General features: G+C 39.2%; 1 protein-coding gene across 1 annotated transcript in view; it reads left to right on the top strand.

Annotated features, from left to right (window-relative positions):
* The window catches only part of Gtf2e1 (general transcription factor IIE subunit 1), a 30,530-nt gene that overhangs the window by 1,772 nt on the left and 11,788 nt on the right, over nucleotides 1–16,970 (top strand). The window contains exon 2 of the mRNA XM_027412708.2: nucleotides 2,595–3,069. Coding sequence (XP_027268509.1) covers nucleotides 2,622–3,069 — 448 coding nt within the window. The 5' untranslated portion in view covers nucleotides 2,595–2,621. The remainder of the gene's footprint in view (nucleotides 1–2,594; nucleotides 3,070–16,970) is intronic.

Genomic DNA, 16,970 nt, shown 5'->3' on the forward strand with positions numbered 1-16,970 from the left:
TGTTTCTGTAATAAGTTTCAGTTATCTTGTCCTTGCAATTTTCCCCTTTTTTCTTAAGTTTAGGTTTTATTACTACAGCTCCTGATACAACCATGGTATCACTTCAAATCATCATCTCACTGGCGTAAGAATCAGTTAGAAGGGGGATTTTGTTCTGAATGCATTTTTAGTTCAGTTGAAATCATATATCAGCCCAGAAGCAGAGCATCTTATGTTAATTATCTGATTTAATTCATACATTAATTGTGTGAGGAAAGCACTTTGATTTCATATGTGAAGAAACGGGAGGTGGTAGATTTTCTGGAGCCAACACTAAGAAATAGACTTGGGATTTTTCAAGCTGAAACTATTGACTAGAAAAGTCTTGATGTTACTCCTTTGCACTGATCTTCAAGACCCCTGGAGGTGTATCAGACAAAGGAAACAGGCTGAACAGCAAGTAGCACAGGGACTTCTCCATACAGGATGTTCATTTGCAGGATGCCAATAGCCATGGGACAGACTGGAGCTATTAGCAGGAACTTAGAGTTGCACATTAGAGTACTCGAAAGGGATTTTAAAATTAGAGGCATTCCTAATCTGACCCTTATATCAGCTGAAACAAAGCTCCTGAGAGTGGGGTTCAGGGGTTTTTCAAGATAGGGTTTCTCTGTGTAGCTTTGGAGCCTCTCCTGGGACCAGGCTGGCTTGGAACTCACAGAGATCTATCTGCCTGCCTCTGCTTCCCGAGTGCTGGGATTAAAGGCGTGCTCCACCAACGCCGGGCTTGGTTACTTAGTATTCTTAAAATACTGTCTAGATGATTCTGCTTTGCAGTCAGAGTTGAGAACCAATAGTCTGAATCTTAGAGTGTGTGAGGGTGGGAACAGTGGAGAGTAAAGTAATGGAAGGTGATACAGAAAATGATAAGCCATGCTGACATTGGTCTTTGGATGTTTCTGAAGCCATATGTTCTATTCTGTCAGCTACTGGGCATGTAAAACAAAAGGCAAAATATGATTTTGGTTTTTTTTTTTTTTTTTTTTTTTTGAGACAGGGTTTCTTTGTGTAGCTTTGGAGCCTATCCTGGCACTCGCTCTGGAGACCAGGCTGGCCTCAAACTCACAGATCTGCCTGCCTCTGCCTCCGCCTCTCAAGTGCTGGGATTAAAGGCATGTGCCACCAACACCCGGCAGCAAAATACGGTTTTAAGTACGATGTGTAGACAAAATTGGGAAGGAGATCAAAATGTATCCGATACTTTGCTGTGAATCTGATTTGGTAATGAACCCAGACATTCTTAAACATCTAGGGTGACGGAAAGACTCTAGGACTGCAGGTTTGGACCTAGTAGGTCATGTACTACTTTGAGTACTGTGGTTTGAAATATATATATTGTAACTAACTTTTCTTTATCTTTTTCCTTTATTGTTGATATGTCCCATAAAAAGTGTGCACATTGGTTATTTAGGACTTTATAGTACAGTATTGCAGATATTATTTCTTACAGAAAGAAGCATTAATCTGATAGGATTGGTTACTTAAGAGTTCAAATTAAAGGTTCAATTGAAAGCTGGTATTAATAACAATATGCTCATAGAAATAGTTCAGTAGGATGTCTATTAAAATTTTTTCTATATCGTACAGAAATTCCAGGGATAGCTGACTAGTTTCAGTTTGGTCATATTAAAGTTACGTTGAATCAACCCTAGGTAATAAGTCCTCTTAGATGCCACTTAACATTTTCATTATCACAGCACCCCATTTTCCTTCTGAGAGTCAAGCGTGGCTTGAGTTGTGTAAGGCTTTGATTGGGTGCCTACAGCAACCAAAATGCAGCCTCCGACATGGGTCCACAGCCCAAGTGCTATCACATGCATGTCAGAGACTTAGAGAGGACAGCTGTAGGCTATGGCCTAGAAGGTACATACTCTCAGATCTGCTTTGTTCTTCAAGGAACTGGGTATTAAAGGGTATCTTCCTCCCCTCCCCCTCCATTTTTTAAGATCTAGAAGGTGTTTGCTTAATGAGCAGATTTAACTTTCAAAGTTGGTAAAGCACCTTGGGTCTTAGCATTAATTTCCTTCAGTTATGACAGTCCTTAATTTTGTCATCCCACTTGGCAGTTACTTATGTGTTTATTGTTTTGTGATTTCATTCTGAAAGTGTGCCTGTGTAAAACATTCTTGAATCTTTACAGGAAAGTTTTACTGAAAAGAAATGAAGTCTAGGGTAATTGCTGGGAATCTCTTGAGCATGCCATTAAGAATAGGGAACACTCTCAGAGGGTTTTTTTGTTTCTCTTTGTGAAATAAAATAGAGTTGATGTAATATATCATTGTCAGAAATAATAGTTTTTTTGGAATCTAGCACACTGTTGATCATAAAAGTAACTATTTAAGGCTTATGTCAGGCTTTTTAGGTGTGATCTTTTGTGTACTATAGAGGAAAACCCTGGCTTTCTATTAAGTACTTAAGTGTTAGAAATCTTTTAAAGCAATGTCTGAATGTTTTTGTGGCACTTTAAGAATAATGATAGCTGCCAGTAAGAGGTGGTTGTAGATTAAAGTGATTATCATGTCCTTATGTCTACTAATCTCCACCCCCATCCATAGAGTTGAAGTTGGAGCTTGCTGTTGAAGATGGCAGACCCAGATGTCCTCACCGAGGTTCCAGCAGCATTGAAGCGGTTAGCCAAGTATGTAATCCGGGGTTTTTACGGCATTGAGCACGTGTTGGCCTTGGACATCTTGATCCGAAACCCCTGTGTAAAGGAAGAGGACATGCTGGAGCTGCTCAAGTTTGATCGGAAGCAACTTCGATCTGTTTTGAATAACTTAAAGGGAGACAAGTTCATCAAATGCAGAATGAGGGTAGAGACTGCTGCAGATGGGAAAACCACACGCCATAACTACTACTTCATCAATTATCGCACTCTTGTTAATGTTGTAAAATACAAACTGGACCACATGAGAAGGAGGATTGAAACAGATGAGAGAAATTCCACCAATCGGGCTTCCTTCAAATGTCCTGTCTGTTGCAGTACTTTCACTGACCTAGAAGCTAATCAGCTGTTTGACCCTATGACAGGTGAGACTTACCCAGTTTATGAATCAAGTAAAATAAGATGTGTACTCACTTTTATTTAAATTGTTCTAAGTTGTAAGCCAATCATAGGCTTTGTAGGAGTAAATAGATGAGTGTGAATCAGCATACAGCCCTGCTGTCTTGGCTGGCTGACATACAGCTTTGAGAAGTTTTTGCATTGTCTTCCTTCATAGGGAAGTGTACTTACCCATGGAGTTTTTCCCACTGATTGCTCTCCTGAACCTCCCCTTGTTTACTGCTGCAGCCTAATCTCAGGGTTGATTCTATACCACTCTGAGGCTATTCTGACTTTCCTTGTGACCTCATTCTTCAGCAAATTATTTTAGTGTCTATTTATGCCCATTAATGGCAGGCAAGCTTATAAGCATATTGAAGGAGACCCTTGCACAGCAGGGGCTCCCTCTCAGACCTCAGATTAGGCACAAGCCACCCAAACACCTGTTTTCACAGAGAGATCCTTTATTAAGCTGGAAAGAAAAGTTAAAAGTGGCTGTTTTCTAACTCAGGCAGAAAACAGTAGCAAATGACCTTGTAGGTATAATTCCTAAGAGGATAAAAAGGGGAGATCTCTGTTAGAATGTACTTACTCCATGGGTAAGTACACTTCCCTATGAAGGAAGACAATGCAAAAACTTCTCAAAGCTGTATGTCAGCCAGCCAAGACAGCAGGGCTGTATGCTGATTCACACTCATCTATTTACTCCTACAAAGCCTAAGGATGCAGTGGTGAAGGAAATAGGGGACCAGGGGCAGGGCTATTTGTCCTGGAGCAACTAACGACTGACTGCCTCTGGATAAAGACGTGGCACATAGGAAAATGGCAGTTTATAAAGGTAAAGGTAGAAACCCTGTGTTGGGATAAGGTTTAATTTTAATTGGGCATGCTAATGAAGTGAACCAAAAGGGGCTTTTGATAGCTGGACTTTGGTAGTCAACCTCAGGAGGAGGAAGTGGCCAAATAAGGGAATAGACTTCGGTGGCTTGCTTTAAGAATGTAATCGCAAGGCAGAGGGAATGGGAGAGAAGGGCAAGGCCAGCTAGAGCCATGTTTGCCAGGCCTGGGCTGGCCAGAGTCCCTGCACATACGACAAAATATGCTTAAATGCTTTGCTAGTGGATGTGTATTGTGCCAGCAGGAGTGTGTAACTAGGACATGTGATCTTTATTTGGGGGAGGTCACTAGAGGGAGGATTACCTGAGACCTAAAAGATTAAATGAGAATTAGCCAGATCAAATAAAAGGGGAACCTTTTTAAATTTAATAAATGGATCAGTAATTTAGATCAATTAATGGAAGACAATTGTTAACAACATAATGTGACTTGCCTCATTTATCAGATACTTTACTTTTAAGAATTTGCATTAACACAATTTATGAACCATGTTTTCCAAACTCTCCAGAAATTTAGTATATCTGACGTTAATGTGAGAAACATTAAAATTCTGGGTTAATTGGTTATTTTTAAATTAAACTAGGCATCAGACAATTTTTGTCAAATACTTGGACCAGTTTTGTCTTGTTACCTTGCAGTGGGCTTATTTTATCTAGGAAAGGGTTTTTTGTCTTTTTATATCATTTGTTTTTTGAGACAAGATCTCCCTGTATGCTCAGGCTGGAACCTACTATGTTGACCTTGAACTCCTGTCGATCCTTTTGCCTTAGTCTCCAGAGTGCTGCATCATAGATCCTCACCACTTTGCCTAGTACATGGTTTGCTTTTTGTTGCTGTGATAAAGCAGCATGCTCAAAACTGACTTATAGAAGAAAGAGTTTATCTTGGTTTACAGTTTCAGAGGGAGAGTCTGTGATGGTGAAGGCATATGGTGGCAGGCAGTTGAAGCAGCGAGGCTAAGATATTATGTCTTCATTTACATGCAAGAAACAGGAAGCTAACTGTAAGTGGGCTGATGTTATAAGCTCTCCAAGTCTGGCCCCAGTGACATACTTCCTCTGGTAAGGGTCCACTCTTAAACTCCCCAGATAGTGCAATCAGCAGGAAGTTAAGTTTCAAATACCTGAGCCTGTAGGAGACATAACTAGGAGAACTCTTATTTATTTATTTATTTATTTTCGAGATAGAGTTTACACTCTAGACAAAGATGACCAGGAGCCCACTCTGTCTCTCAGCTTGGCCTTGAACTCTAGATAATCCTACTTCAGTCCCCCTAATCCTGGGGTTATAGGTGTGAGGCACAATGTTTGGCTGTGAGATCTTGACCTTAAGAAAATCTTATTAACTATCTTGGGTGTAAGCAAGACAGTGGACTCGTCTTATTGTATTGGATGGCAGTGAAAGGTGTTATCTAGTTCCTCAGAAAGATAATCTGTAATAATATGCTTCTACATTTATTCATCATTTGAGTCCTATTTAATTTTTATGAAACTTTCTAAAAAATCGTTGAGGTAATTGATCCATGCTGCTCTTTGAATTTCACTCATGATTAGTGTAATTGAAACTAGGTGTAATCCACAGATAGGCTTTGGAAAAAGTTGTCTTGATTTATGAGTATTGCTAGACTTATTAGTGTGAATGAGCTGATTGTAGCATAAAGGCGTGAAAAGATTTTTCTGAAAGAAAACTAAAGCTGAGGTGAGTGTTTTGTAGCTAGTCTGAATAAATCCTGTATTTTCAGTATGAGGTCTGTAGTCAACAAGAATGTAGGAAGAGGGGGTGTGTGAGAGCAAGAAAAGCCACTTAACCTTTGATGTCAACCAGAAGCAGAGCACTCTCAAACCCTTATACTAAAGCTTAGTTGGTGGCTTTTTGCTCGTGGTGCAACCTGACTTAGCATAACTGGAAATCTGTAATCAATCAAGGACTTGCCACCTGATAGTAATGTGACTTTTTATTGGGTTTTATAGAAGAACAAAATGTACTAGTAGATTGGTTGATTCTACCTATTAATTCATAGGTAATAAGCACGCTCAGGTGTGTGTGTGTGTGTGTGTGTGTGTGTGTGTGTGTGTGTGAGAATTCTTAAACTACTAATACCTTGATATCTATTTTTCCTTTATCTGTACATCCTCTTTAGAAACCCCTGTGGGGCCCCCCACCCCCTTTGCTTCCATCTTGTTTTGTTTAGTTTTTATCTCTCTTACCTTCATTATGGAGAAAATGAGAAGTAAACATACATGAGGCAGGGGTGCAGGGTCCTCACTCTGATAATATTTATGCACTGTTTAAATTTGTGCACAGTAGATTTTATTCTAACCTCAGTTCTGCATTCCTCAGTTTTATTGATACTGGAGATTAATGGTGTCTCTGGTCTAATGATGGAGATGACTGAAGGGCTTCTTTTGTTTGGTTAGTTAGGTTTTGAGAGAGGGACTCAGGTAGCCCAGGCTGGCCTTGTACTTGCTATGTAGCTGCGGATGACCTGATTCCTGATCCTTCTGCCTCTACCTTCTGGGTGCTAGCTAAGTGATGGACCCGAGAGCTTCCCTTTCTATTTCTTCCTTAGCAATTCTAGGTTGAACTGTGGTTATTTTAGCCATCGGGGAACATTCAGTATTTGGATTTGGAGCCTTCCATACTTACTTTTGATAAAATATTCCTAACTCATATGTATGGGCAGCTCTTTGCCAGTGAACAAAAGGAAGTAACTCCTAGATGAAGTGTCCAGGAGCATGGGTAATTTTGTATTCAATGAGTAAGGATTATTTTACTGTGAATTCATTTATGGGCCAGTGATTTCCTACAGGTTTGTGGATTTTTTCCTTATTTGCCATTCATGCTTTACCTTTGGTCTTCCTGGGGCCAACTATAAATGTTTGGTATATGTAGATCCTTTTTTACACCCCCCCCCCCATTTGGAGTAGTTTTCAGTGTGACCAGCATTTAACAAGCAACACAACGTGGTCATCCACATATTTTTTTTTTTTTGAGACTGTGCAATGCAGTTGCAAAAAAACCTAAAGATGTTTTAAGTAAGTTTATGATTTTTTTATTGGACTGCATTCATAGGTAGCATATGGCTAGTGGGATGCAGGTTGGACAAGCCTGGTAGTTTTTGCCCACCAGTTCTGGACTTCAGAAGTTTAATCAGACAAAAATAGCTGTTTCAGTTCCAGAAATATGGGGAGGTTATATAATTAAAACAGACATGACATGAAATCCCTCAGATCAGCAGAATAGCATCTTGTGGTTCCTAAGTGCATGGTTTAGATTTAGCAAGCTTTCTAACAATGTAAATAGACTTAGTATTTCTATCTTAACACTCTCAGCCACATGTGATGTAGTTAATGGCACTTCTGAGTTAAGTTTAGCAACATGTGTTATTCTCTTTTTATATGTTAGGGTTAGATGGAATGGAAATAGCTTTATGTTTTCCATTTTTAAATTAAAAATATGCACCCGTAATTTCAGAGAAAATTTTCAAGAAGGAAAAAAAGATATCATCCAAACCACCAGCCTTTTTATATTTTACCTATATTTATAATTGTAGCCTAGAATATTTTTTGGTCTCTTGGTTTCTTAATGCATCAAACTCTTTTTATAGTATTCAAAATATAGCTAATAGGTCTGGTTTTCCCTGCCTTAGCATAGGTACTTCATTTTTTGCCCTCTGTTGCAAATAAGATGCTTTGTATTCCTTTGTATATATTCCATTTTATTCTTGCTAAATTTTTTCTCAGTAATAAGAATATTGCCAAAAGAATGTAGTTCTGTGGCTTCTATAAATGCTTATGTGGCACCATGGTTTTATTGTAAGTGGAATAAAATTCTCAAATGTTGGAATTAGAAATATGTTGGAAGCCTTGGCTGGCCTGGAACTTGCTATGTAGACCAGCCCAGTCTCTGCCTCTTGAGAGCTAAGATTTAAGTCTTTTGTGACCATGCCTGGCTTTTGATCTTAACAGTTTGAGAGCTCTACTTTTTTTTTAATTTATATTTTATGTATGAGTGTGCTACATATATACCCACATGCCAGAAGAGGGCATCTGATGGGAATTGAACTCAGGACCTCTGGAAGAGTAGCCAGTGCTCTTAACACCTGAGCCATCTCTCCAGCCCAGTGAGCTCTATTTTTAGAATTTATTTTTGTATGTTGATGCTGACATAAGAACTAACTTAATGTGAAGAGTTGCTTTTTGGTTCTGATTCTGGCATAATATTCAGTTGATTATTATCTTTCAAATATGTCAAAGCCTCAGACTTCCTGTTTGCCCACTGTATTTTGAGAAGAATTTGATTGAAGCCTAATTTAGAAAACGTATTGCAAGCTTTAGTAGTCATCTGAGTACTGTAGTTCACATTGTCATTTTTTTCTATTTTTCCCTCAGGCATGCTACATTTACCCCCTCTTTATAATGAGCTGCAGAGCCTAGGAATAATTGATGGTTAGACTAGCTAAATGTCCATTTGTGGGAGGACAAAAGCCAGCTTCCTTGATAAATTCGGTTCGGGGGTAGGGATTGTATTTTGTATATCATCAGTACATTTAAGATCTTCTCAGTTTCAAAAATGCTAAGCCTACCCTATTTTGGCTTTTTATGTACACATTTATTTTTGCAGTTCTATACAATGAATTGTTAAGGGATGAAATAATTTATTCTTATGATAGGTATACTAATTATGAAATATATAACTATGTTGCTGTCATATGTGTTAGATAATAGTAATTTTTTCCCATATCCAATCAAACTGAAGCCATTTGTGTTAGGAAAGTAGTTTGAAAATTGGACAGAATAAAAGGTGGCTTTTGAGATTTCAGTATTTGACTTAATATTTTTATATATGTATTCCCCTAAATGAACTCTTAAAGCTTGTAACAAAGGAATGGACAGTTTTGAAGAAGTAAGTAGTAGTCAGCCACTCCTAAAGAGTGAGTCAGGTCATGGCAATTGTCCCTTCAGAGTTTTCCCAGGCCTCTGCACTCAGAAGGCTAGTCTGTCAGCGTTTATAAGGTCTTTCAGGTTTGGGACCATTTTGCCCTGTGCCACATTCACAGCAGCCATCTGATTTGATTCTTGTGAGCATCAGGGATGCCTTTCCTTACCCTTTCCCAAGAGCCATCCTCACTGCCCAAATGTCCGTGGGGCTTCCTCCCCTTCTTTGAAGTGTCCACTCATGTGTTACTGTATCAGAGCTGACTCCCTTGAATTCCTGGAATAAGAATGAAGCAGTATCTCCTATCCCCCACTGTTTCTTCTCTATCTTCCTTCCTTTCCCCTTTTTCATAATACTTAATCCAATCCGTATTTGATGTTATTTATTTATTTTATCCTGACTGCCTGCCAGCAGAACATGAGTGCCAGGAAGATAGCTCAGAATAGGATTGGCTGAGTTTAGGAAAGCATAGTGTGGAAAAGCCGTGGGGACATCAGACCTACTGTTTTTGGTTGAAGCTTCTTCCTTGTCCAGCCTTGAGGATGTGGGCTGCATCGTGACTCACTGCAGCACTGCACTTTATCAAAGTAGTTGGACCTATTTTGGTTTTTAAATTTAATCTTTGTAACTTTTTTAAATTAATTTTTGTTGTTGTTGTTGTTTTGTTTTTCAAGACAAGTTTTCTCTGTGGCTTTGGAGGCTGTCCTGGAATTAGCTCTTTAGACCAGGCTGGTCTTGAACTCACAGATCCACCTGCCTCTGCCTACCCAGTACTGGGATTAAAGGCTTGCACCACCACTGCCTGGCTAAACTTAAATTTTTTAACTTTTAAAATTTAGAAGTGACGGAAAAATGGCTAAATGCTAATGTAGCCTGATGGACACCTCTAATAGATCTTTGACAGTGAGGTACTGATTGTTTGCAGTTGGAGGAGAGAGGAATGCCATCCTCAGCAATTGATTGTCTGGGGATTTGACTCTTTACACCTCTACCCCAAAGTGTAATCATTTGCTATAGCTGCCCTGTTCTTGATTGTGAGTGTCCCAAGCACTCCATTGTCAAACGGAGAGTGGGAAACTCAACACTTCAATTCTCTTCTGCTTCCTGACTTTTGTTCACCTTTTTGGCTGATTTTCTTTTACCACTTTGTTCTAAGCTCTTATGTCTCACCTTCTCCACTCTGAATTCAGTTTTGTTCTTTTCTTATATTTGAAAAGTTAAAATGGTGTAGAAGTCTGTCTTCCCTTCCTTTCCTTTTCTTTCCCATTTTCTTTGAAGTATTACATTCATTCATTACAGAGCTAGAACATTACTGAACTATCAAATAGATGGCCCTAAAATCGTTCTGAAATGCCTATTTGTGAAAGTATCTTTTCTCTCTACTTCAAATGCCTATTTGCAACTAGATTTACTTTGATCCTTCTGGCAAACATAATAGGTTAACGGTCAGCTAAGTAAATGCCAGCCATGTGATGGGCACTTAATGCTTGTTAAATTCTTTGATACAATTTTTTTCCTTTTTCTATTCCTTCTTAAGAAGAGGACTTAGTATCTACACATGGAAAAGTTTGTGAGATTAGAGCTGGCAGAGTTAATGAGTTGGAGAAGGGGTGTGTAATTCTGGTGGTGCAGTGAGTTTAGTCTTTTGAAGTAGATAGATTTGTGTTTTGAATCCAAGATGTAATCCAGTAAGCTTAGTACCTCTAAGCCTTTATTCTCATGTATGCCAGTCAATACTGTTATGCAGACTGGCCTTTAATAAATGCATAGGAATATTTATAAACAGCTTTCTTCTTTAATAGTTTGTGAGAATAGATAGCTCCTTTTCCTTGTCAATCCCATCATTGTCAAACTTTGTCCACAGAATTTGTGTAGCTTTCATTTTTTCTCTGCACCCACATTGTAAGATCTGCCTTGCATGTTCTCTCTAACATGGCTTGGCTTAATTATTTTTGTCCTGTTTGTTTGGTTTATTTTTGTCTTTTATGTGGGAAAGATGGAATGGGTACTGGGTTTTCAATTCCATTTTCTTCTCCTGTATTTGGCAGTCTGTCCATACAGCTTAGTACAGAGTGTTTTAGCTACATGAAGAGTTGTCATTAATAACCTAAGAGCAGTTCACTACCAACCATATATAGAATTCTATGTGGAACTTTGAAATTCGTGTTCCTGTTCCCCACTCCAGACCTATTGGATCAGTGTTCTTGGATATGGCTTGGGTATTACTGCTACTAGAGCAGATCAACATTTTAAAAATATTGGTTTTGATGCCCTGTGTTCTTTCCAAACCTTCCAGTGACTAAAGGATCGAGTCAGAGTGAACCTTAATGTTTAGAGCACTCTTGTGATGATCCTGTGTGTCATGTGAGTCCCAGGTGTCACTATTCTCTTTGATAACTGCATTCTTACCAGACTAAAATGTCAGCTTACTTTGCTACCTGCTGATGATGGTCTGGGGCATCCTGTCTCCTTCCCCGTGTTTCCTCAACCTCTGGAATAACCTTTTATTTTCTAAGTCCTACCTCAGAAAAGTGTAGCTTTCTCATGGTCTTATTTCTCATAAGCCTTCTCATGACCGACCTCAGCTAGCAGTCACATATCTTCTTTGGACTCTGCTAAAACACTGGCGAGTTTAATTTACTCTTGCATTGCCCCTTGATCATTTTGGTGATGGGTTCTTTGTGAATATCCCACCAACATTCTTAGTATGTGCTGAATTTATGTGGTCCTTCTCTTATAGACCACCATCCTTTCTGAGTTTGGAAAAGCCGATTTGCATCTTCATAATGCATAGTAAAGTTCATAAAAATGATGATGGTATGGTGAACTATTGTGACATCATTTTCCATAACATGTCATATTTTTACACTGGGCTTTTGACAGGCCGCTCCTTATTTACAACATGTGCTTTTATGATAACACAGGACTCAGATATCAGCCTAACTTTTCCTCGGGAAGTGTTGGCCAGAAATGGTTAAAGGGGACAGCTTTTCCTAGGCCCTTTTGTTAACTCTGTCTTAGATGGAGAGGTTCTGACTGATCTTTTAAAAATATCTTTTCAAGAATGTTTATATAGGAAGTAGCCTTAGGTAATAAGAAATCATTGGCTCTCGAGCAGCAAATAGGTTTGCTTACTTAGTATAATAAAAATATTATCTTCCTCCGGAGCAAGGAGTAGACTGATAAAGAGCATGCTTAGATTTTTTTTTTTTTTTAATAAAAGATTGGGGTTCCTTTTAACTTTAGGATTTCTTTTCCTGTAACAAACCAACTGTGTGTACAGTTTTCACCTGTTCCTCTAATTCTTATGTAGAAACTGAAGCTCAATGAACTGATTTAAGTAATTGTTACTCATGAAAATAATATTAACTAGTATCTACTTAAGCCAGGCCCTAAACTCCAGTTTCCATTCAGTGATACAAGAGGGCTCGGTGGTAACTACATACACTGGGTATGTTAACATTATCTTTACAATATTGGATATTAAGTAAACACATAAACATAGAAACACTGTCTTTTAGTGTACTGAGCAGTTCCACTACTAAGAGAAACAATATCTCTGCCTTTGAAGGCTTCAAACAAGCCAGTATCTATGAAACTATTGAATAGCTTGTTAGCTTGCAAGATGGGTAAACTCTCAAACTTGTCATAGTTCTTGACAGTAATATAAAAACCACCCTTTTCAAACTATAATATGGCCATTCTTTAAGTAACTCTTGCAGAATCTGAATGAGGTTAGCTAGAATTCAGGGTTTGTGTGTGTGTGTGTGTGTGTGTGTGTGTGTGTGTGTGTGTGTGTGTGTGTGTTGTGAACATTGCATTTGCAGGCATGCTCTTTTTTCCCAGAAGTAACCTGTAATTTTAACAGGAGCTACATTAGCAAGCATTTTGATTTAGTTACTTGAATCTGAATAAATGTTGCCCTTAAAAAAAGAAGTGGGGTATTTGAGAGCACTTTTCAATTCAGATAAGACATTTTTAAAAATAATTAAGCTAATAAACTAAGTAAATAATAAAAATTGTATATTGGGTATTGACATTGTCAAGAACTGCTAAAAGAAAGGCAGGGTTGTTGGGGTGACTAGGACAGTGTTGAGATTTTAGGTAATGCTGTCAAGGGAGTGTTTCCTGGGATGCAGTGACTGCAGGTAAGAGCTGTGGTATGTCAGGTCAGCTGACTGACCGCAGGCTTCTGTGAGAGCCACTTGCTTTTGTGCTAACATGTGAGGAATGGGATGCCTTCCTTTAAAAGCAAAGTTTTATAAACTATTAAACTAGGGAACTTCAAAAGTACTTTTAGTTCTCTTTGATAGTCTCTGTAGATGACCATCTTCTGTCAATGTCAGTTCTATGCTGGTGTAGGTGTTTTTAGTGCACCAGGTATTTGGGAGCCATATTTGACCTTACTCTGCATGGCTTATTCCTTACATATGTGGCATACATTATGTTTTTATAGAGAGAAGAGACAGCTTGGAGCAGTTAGAGAATAATTAAAGCTGCTATACCATTGAGAACCTATCTGAAATCCTTACTTGTCTTTTGTTGCTAGTCTGCTTTTCAGTTCTGGTTGACTCTGAAAAATTGGTCCTATATTATTTTCTTGAGGCACCAGCCTGCCCTCTGCTTATATCATCTCTTGTTTTTATATACTTAATTATTTGTTTGCCAGTTTCCTCTCCTCCCAGTTCCTTCCCCCACCCTCCCTCTGTCCCTACCCCCAAGTCTACCCCTCTCCCAGGGACATCAACAAAAATGATATGGCATATCAAGTTTCAGTAAGACTAAACATCTCTTCATGTTATTAATGCTGGACAAGGCGAGCCAGTATGAGGAGTAGGGTCCCAAAAGCAAGAATCAGAGACAGCCCCTGCTCCCACTGTTATGAGTTCCACAAGAGGACCAAGCTATACAACTGTTACATATATACACAGTACCTGTGTTAGTCCCATTCAGGCTCCCTGGTTGTCAGTTCAGTCCTGTGAGCCCAGGTTAGTTGATTCTGTGGGTTTTCTTGTGGTGTCCTTGACTGCTCTGGCTCCTATAATCCTATAACCCTCTCTTCTGCAGGATTCCCTGAGCTCTGAGTAATACTTGGCTGTGGGTCTGCATTTGTTTGCATTAGTTGCTGGGTGAAGCCTCTCTGATGGCAATTGGGTTAGGCACCAATCTATGAGTATAGCAGAATGTGTTAGGTATCATTACATTGACACTGTTTTTTCTCCAGTCCTGTTTGGTTATACCCCAGGTCTCTGGATCATCCAGTCTGTGGTTCCTGGTGCTCCAGGCAGTGTCAGGGGTGGGCTTCCTCTCCCAGCATGGGTTTTAGGTTATACCAGCCTTTGGTTGGCCACTCCCTCAATCTCTAGGCCACCCTAACTCCAGCACATCCCATAGACAGGAGAAACTGTAGTTGAAGGCTGAATTGGTGTCCCAGTCACTCCACTCCACAGGAGATGGCAAGTTCAGGCTACATACCCACTATTGCTAGGAGTCTTAGCTGGGGTCATCCTTGTGGTCCCTTATGTTCCCATCCTCTCCTGCCCTTAGTTCACTCATGAAATCTCTTCTAGTTCCCCTTTCTGGGCATATCCCGTTTAACCCTCCTGTTACCTAGCCTCTCTTGGTGTGAGGATTGTAGCGTAGTTATTCTTTATTTTACAGATAATATCCACTTATGAATGAATACATACTGTGTATGTATTTGTCTGGGTTACCTCACTAAGGATGATTTTTTTTTTCTAGTTCCAGCCATTTGCCTGCAAATTTCATGATGCCATTGTTTTTAACAGCTGAGTAATAACTCCATTGTGTAAATGTAACACATTTCTTTTTCCATTCCTTGGTTGAGGGACATCTAGGTTGTTTCCAGGTTCTGGCTATTACAAATAAAGCTGCTGTGAACATAGTTGGGCAAGTGTCCTTGTGGTATGATTGAACATCCTTTGGGTATATGCCCAAGATTGGTATAGCTGGGTCTTGTGGTTGATTGAAGTTGTGAACTGGGAAGTTTTCTGTGAAACCACCATATTGATTGCCAAAGTGGCTGTACAAGTCTGCACTCCCACCAGCAATGAAGGAGTTCCCCTTGCTCCACATCCTCTCCAGCATGTGCTGTCACTTGTTTTTTATCTTAAGCATTCTGACAGGTGTAAGATGTTTTCATTTGCATTTCTCTGATGGCTAAGGATGTTTAACATTGCTTTAAGTGTTTCTTGACCATTTGAGATTCCTCTGCTGAAAATTCTCTGTTTAGGTCTGTACCCCATTTTTAATTTGGATTTAGTTTGTTAATGTTTGGTTTCTTGAGTTCTTTATATATTTGGGATATTAGTCCTTTGTCAGATGTAGAGTTGGTGAAAATATTTTCCCATTCTGTAGGCTGCTGTTTTGTCCTATTGATGGTGTCTTTTGCCATAATGATCTTAGTGTCTGCACTACTGGTGACCTGTCAGGAAGTTGTCTCCTGTGCAAATGCATTCAAGGCTATTTCCCACTTTCTCTTCTGTCAGGTTCAGTGTATCTGGATTATTTGGAGGTCTTTTATGAACTTGGACTTGAGTTTTGTGCATAGCAATAGATATCGATCTATTTGCATTCTTCTGCATGTTGACATCCAGTTATGCCAGCACCATCTGTTGAAGATGCTTTCTTTTTTTTTTCCCATTATGTATTTTTGTCTTCTTTGTTGAAAATCAAGTGCTCATAGGTGTGTGGTTTACTTCTGGGTCTTTAATTCGATTCCATTGGTCCACCTGTCTGTTTTATGCCAATACCATGTGGTTTTTATTACTATAGTTCTGTATTTAGAGCTTGAAATCAGAAGTTTGTTTATTGTACAGGATCATTTTAGCTACCATGGGTTTTTTGTTTTTCCATATGAAGGTGCCGTGCCTTGTTTTAAGGATCTTTCTTGCCTCGAGTTTGTACCTTGACTTTTTTTTTTGTAAGTATTTTTTTATTTTAATTAAAAAGAAAATTATTTTACATGTCAATCCCAGGTTCTTCTCCCTCCCCTTCTCCCCTGCTGCCCCGCCCCCCAACTAACACCCTACCTATCCCATACCCTCTCTGCTGTATGGAAGTGTGAGGCCTTCCATATGGGGTCCTCAAAGTCTGTCTTATCTTTGGGATAGGGCGTAGGCCACCCCTCTTGTGTCTAGGCTCAGGGAGTATCCCTGCATGTGGAATGGGCTCCCAAAGTCCATTACTATACTAGGGATAAGTACTGATCCACTACAAGAGGTCCCGTAGATTTCCAAGGTCTCCTCACTGACACCCACATTCAGGGGATCTGGATCAGTCCCATGCCACCAAGAGCTCTCCCTTGTTAGGTCAGCTGTTTCTGTGGGTTTCACCAGCCTTGTACCTTGACTCTTACACTTGTTCTTCTGAATCACTTTGGATACTGTGATCTATTTGAGCATTAGCTACCACCTGAATGTTTATATTCTAGTATCTAATTTTCTAGACTGATTGCCTCTTGAGCTTTCAATAGTTGTAGTAAGTGGACTTCTAAAACATACCTGTTTTAACAGCCAATGAATAACATGTATTTAGATATCTAAAAGCCACGTGATGATATTTATCAGAAAAGCAAAAGAAAATTACTCATTGTTGAATGTTGCTAAATGATATCCTTGTCTAGTTGATTATTCTAATGTCTTTTGTATATACAGGTTGGTTTGTATGCAAGAGCATGCAACCTGTAGTTTTGGTTCCTCAGATGCTGTCCATTTTATTTTATTTTATTTTATTTTAAAGTCATAGTATCTCCCTGACCTGGGACCTGCCTATATACACCTTTCTTTTTCTTTTTAAAACCTGGGTATGGGGTTGAGCTCAGGTCCTCATGTTTTCAGTGTAAACATTTTTACTTACTGTCTGAGCTATCCTCTCAGCCCTGGTCTTCCAAAATCTTTATGTTCCTTAGTGAGACATGCATATAGCAAACTGTTAAACTTATGGCTGCTTTCTATAGCAAGAGGAACTACATGTCAGGAGGTGTGTTCAATTGTTTCAGTAACATGATGCTTGAGAGACTTTGGCAGTTTTC

Source organism: Cricetulus griseus, chromosome 4 (genome assembly GCF_003668045.3).
Source record: "Cricetulus griseus strain 17A/GY chromosome 4, alternate assembly CriGri-PICRH-1.0, whole genome shotgun sequence".
Taxonomy (NCBI): Eukaryota; Metazoa; Chordata; class Mammalia; order Rodentia; family Cricetidae; genus Cricetulus; species Cricetulus griseus.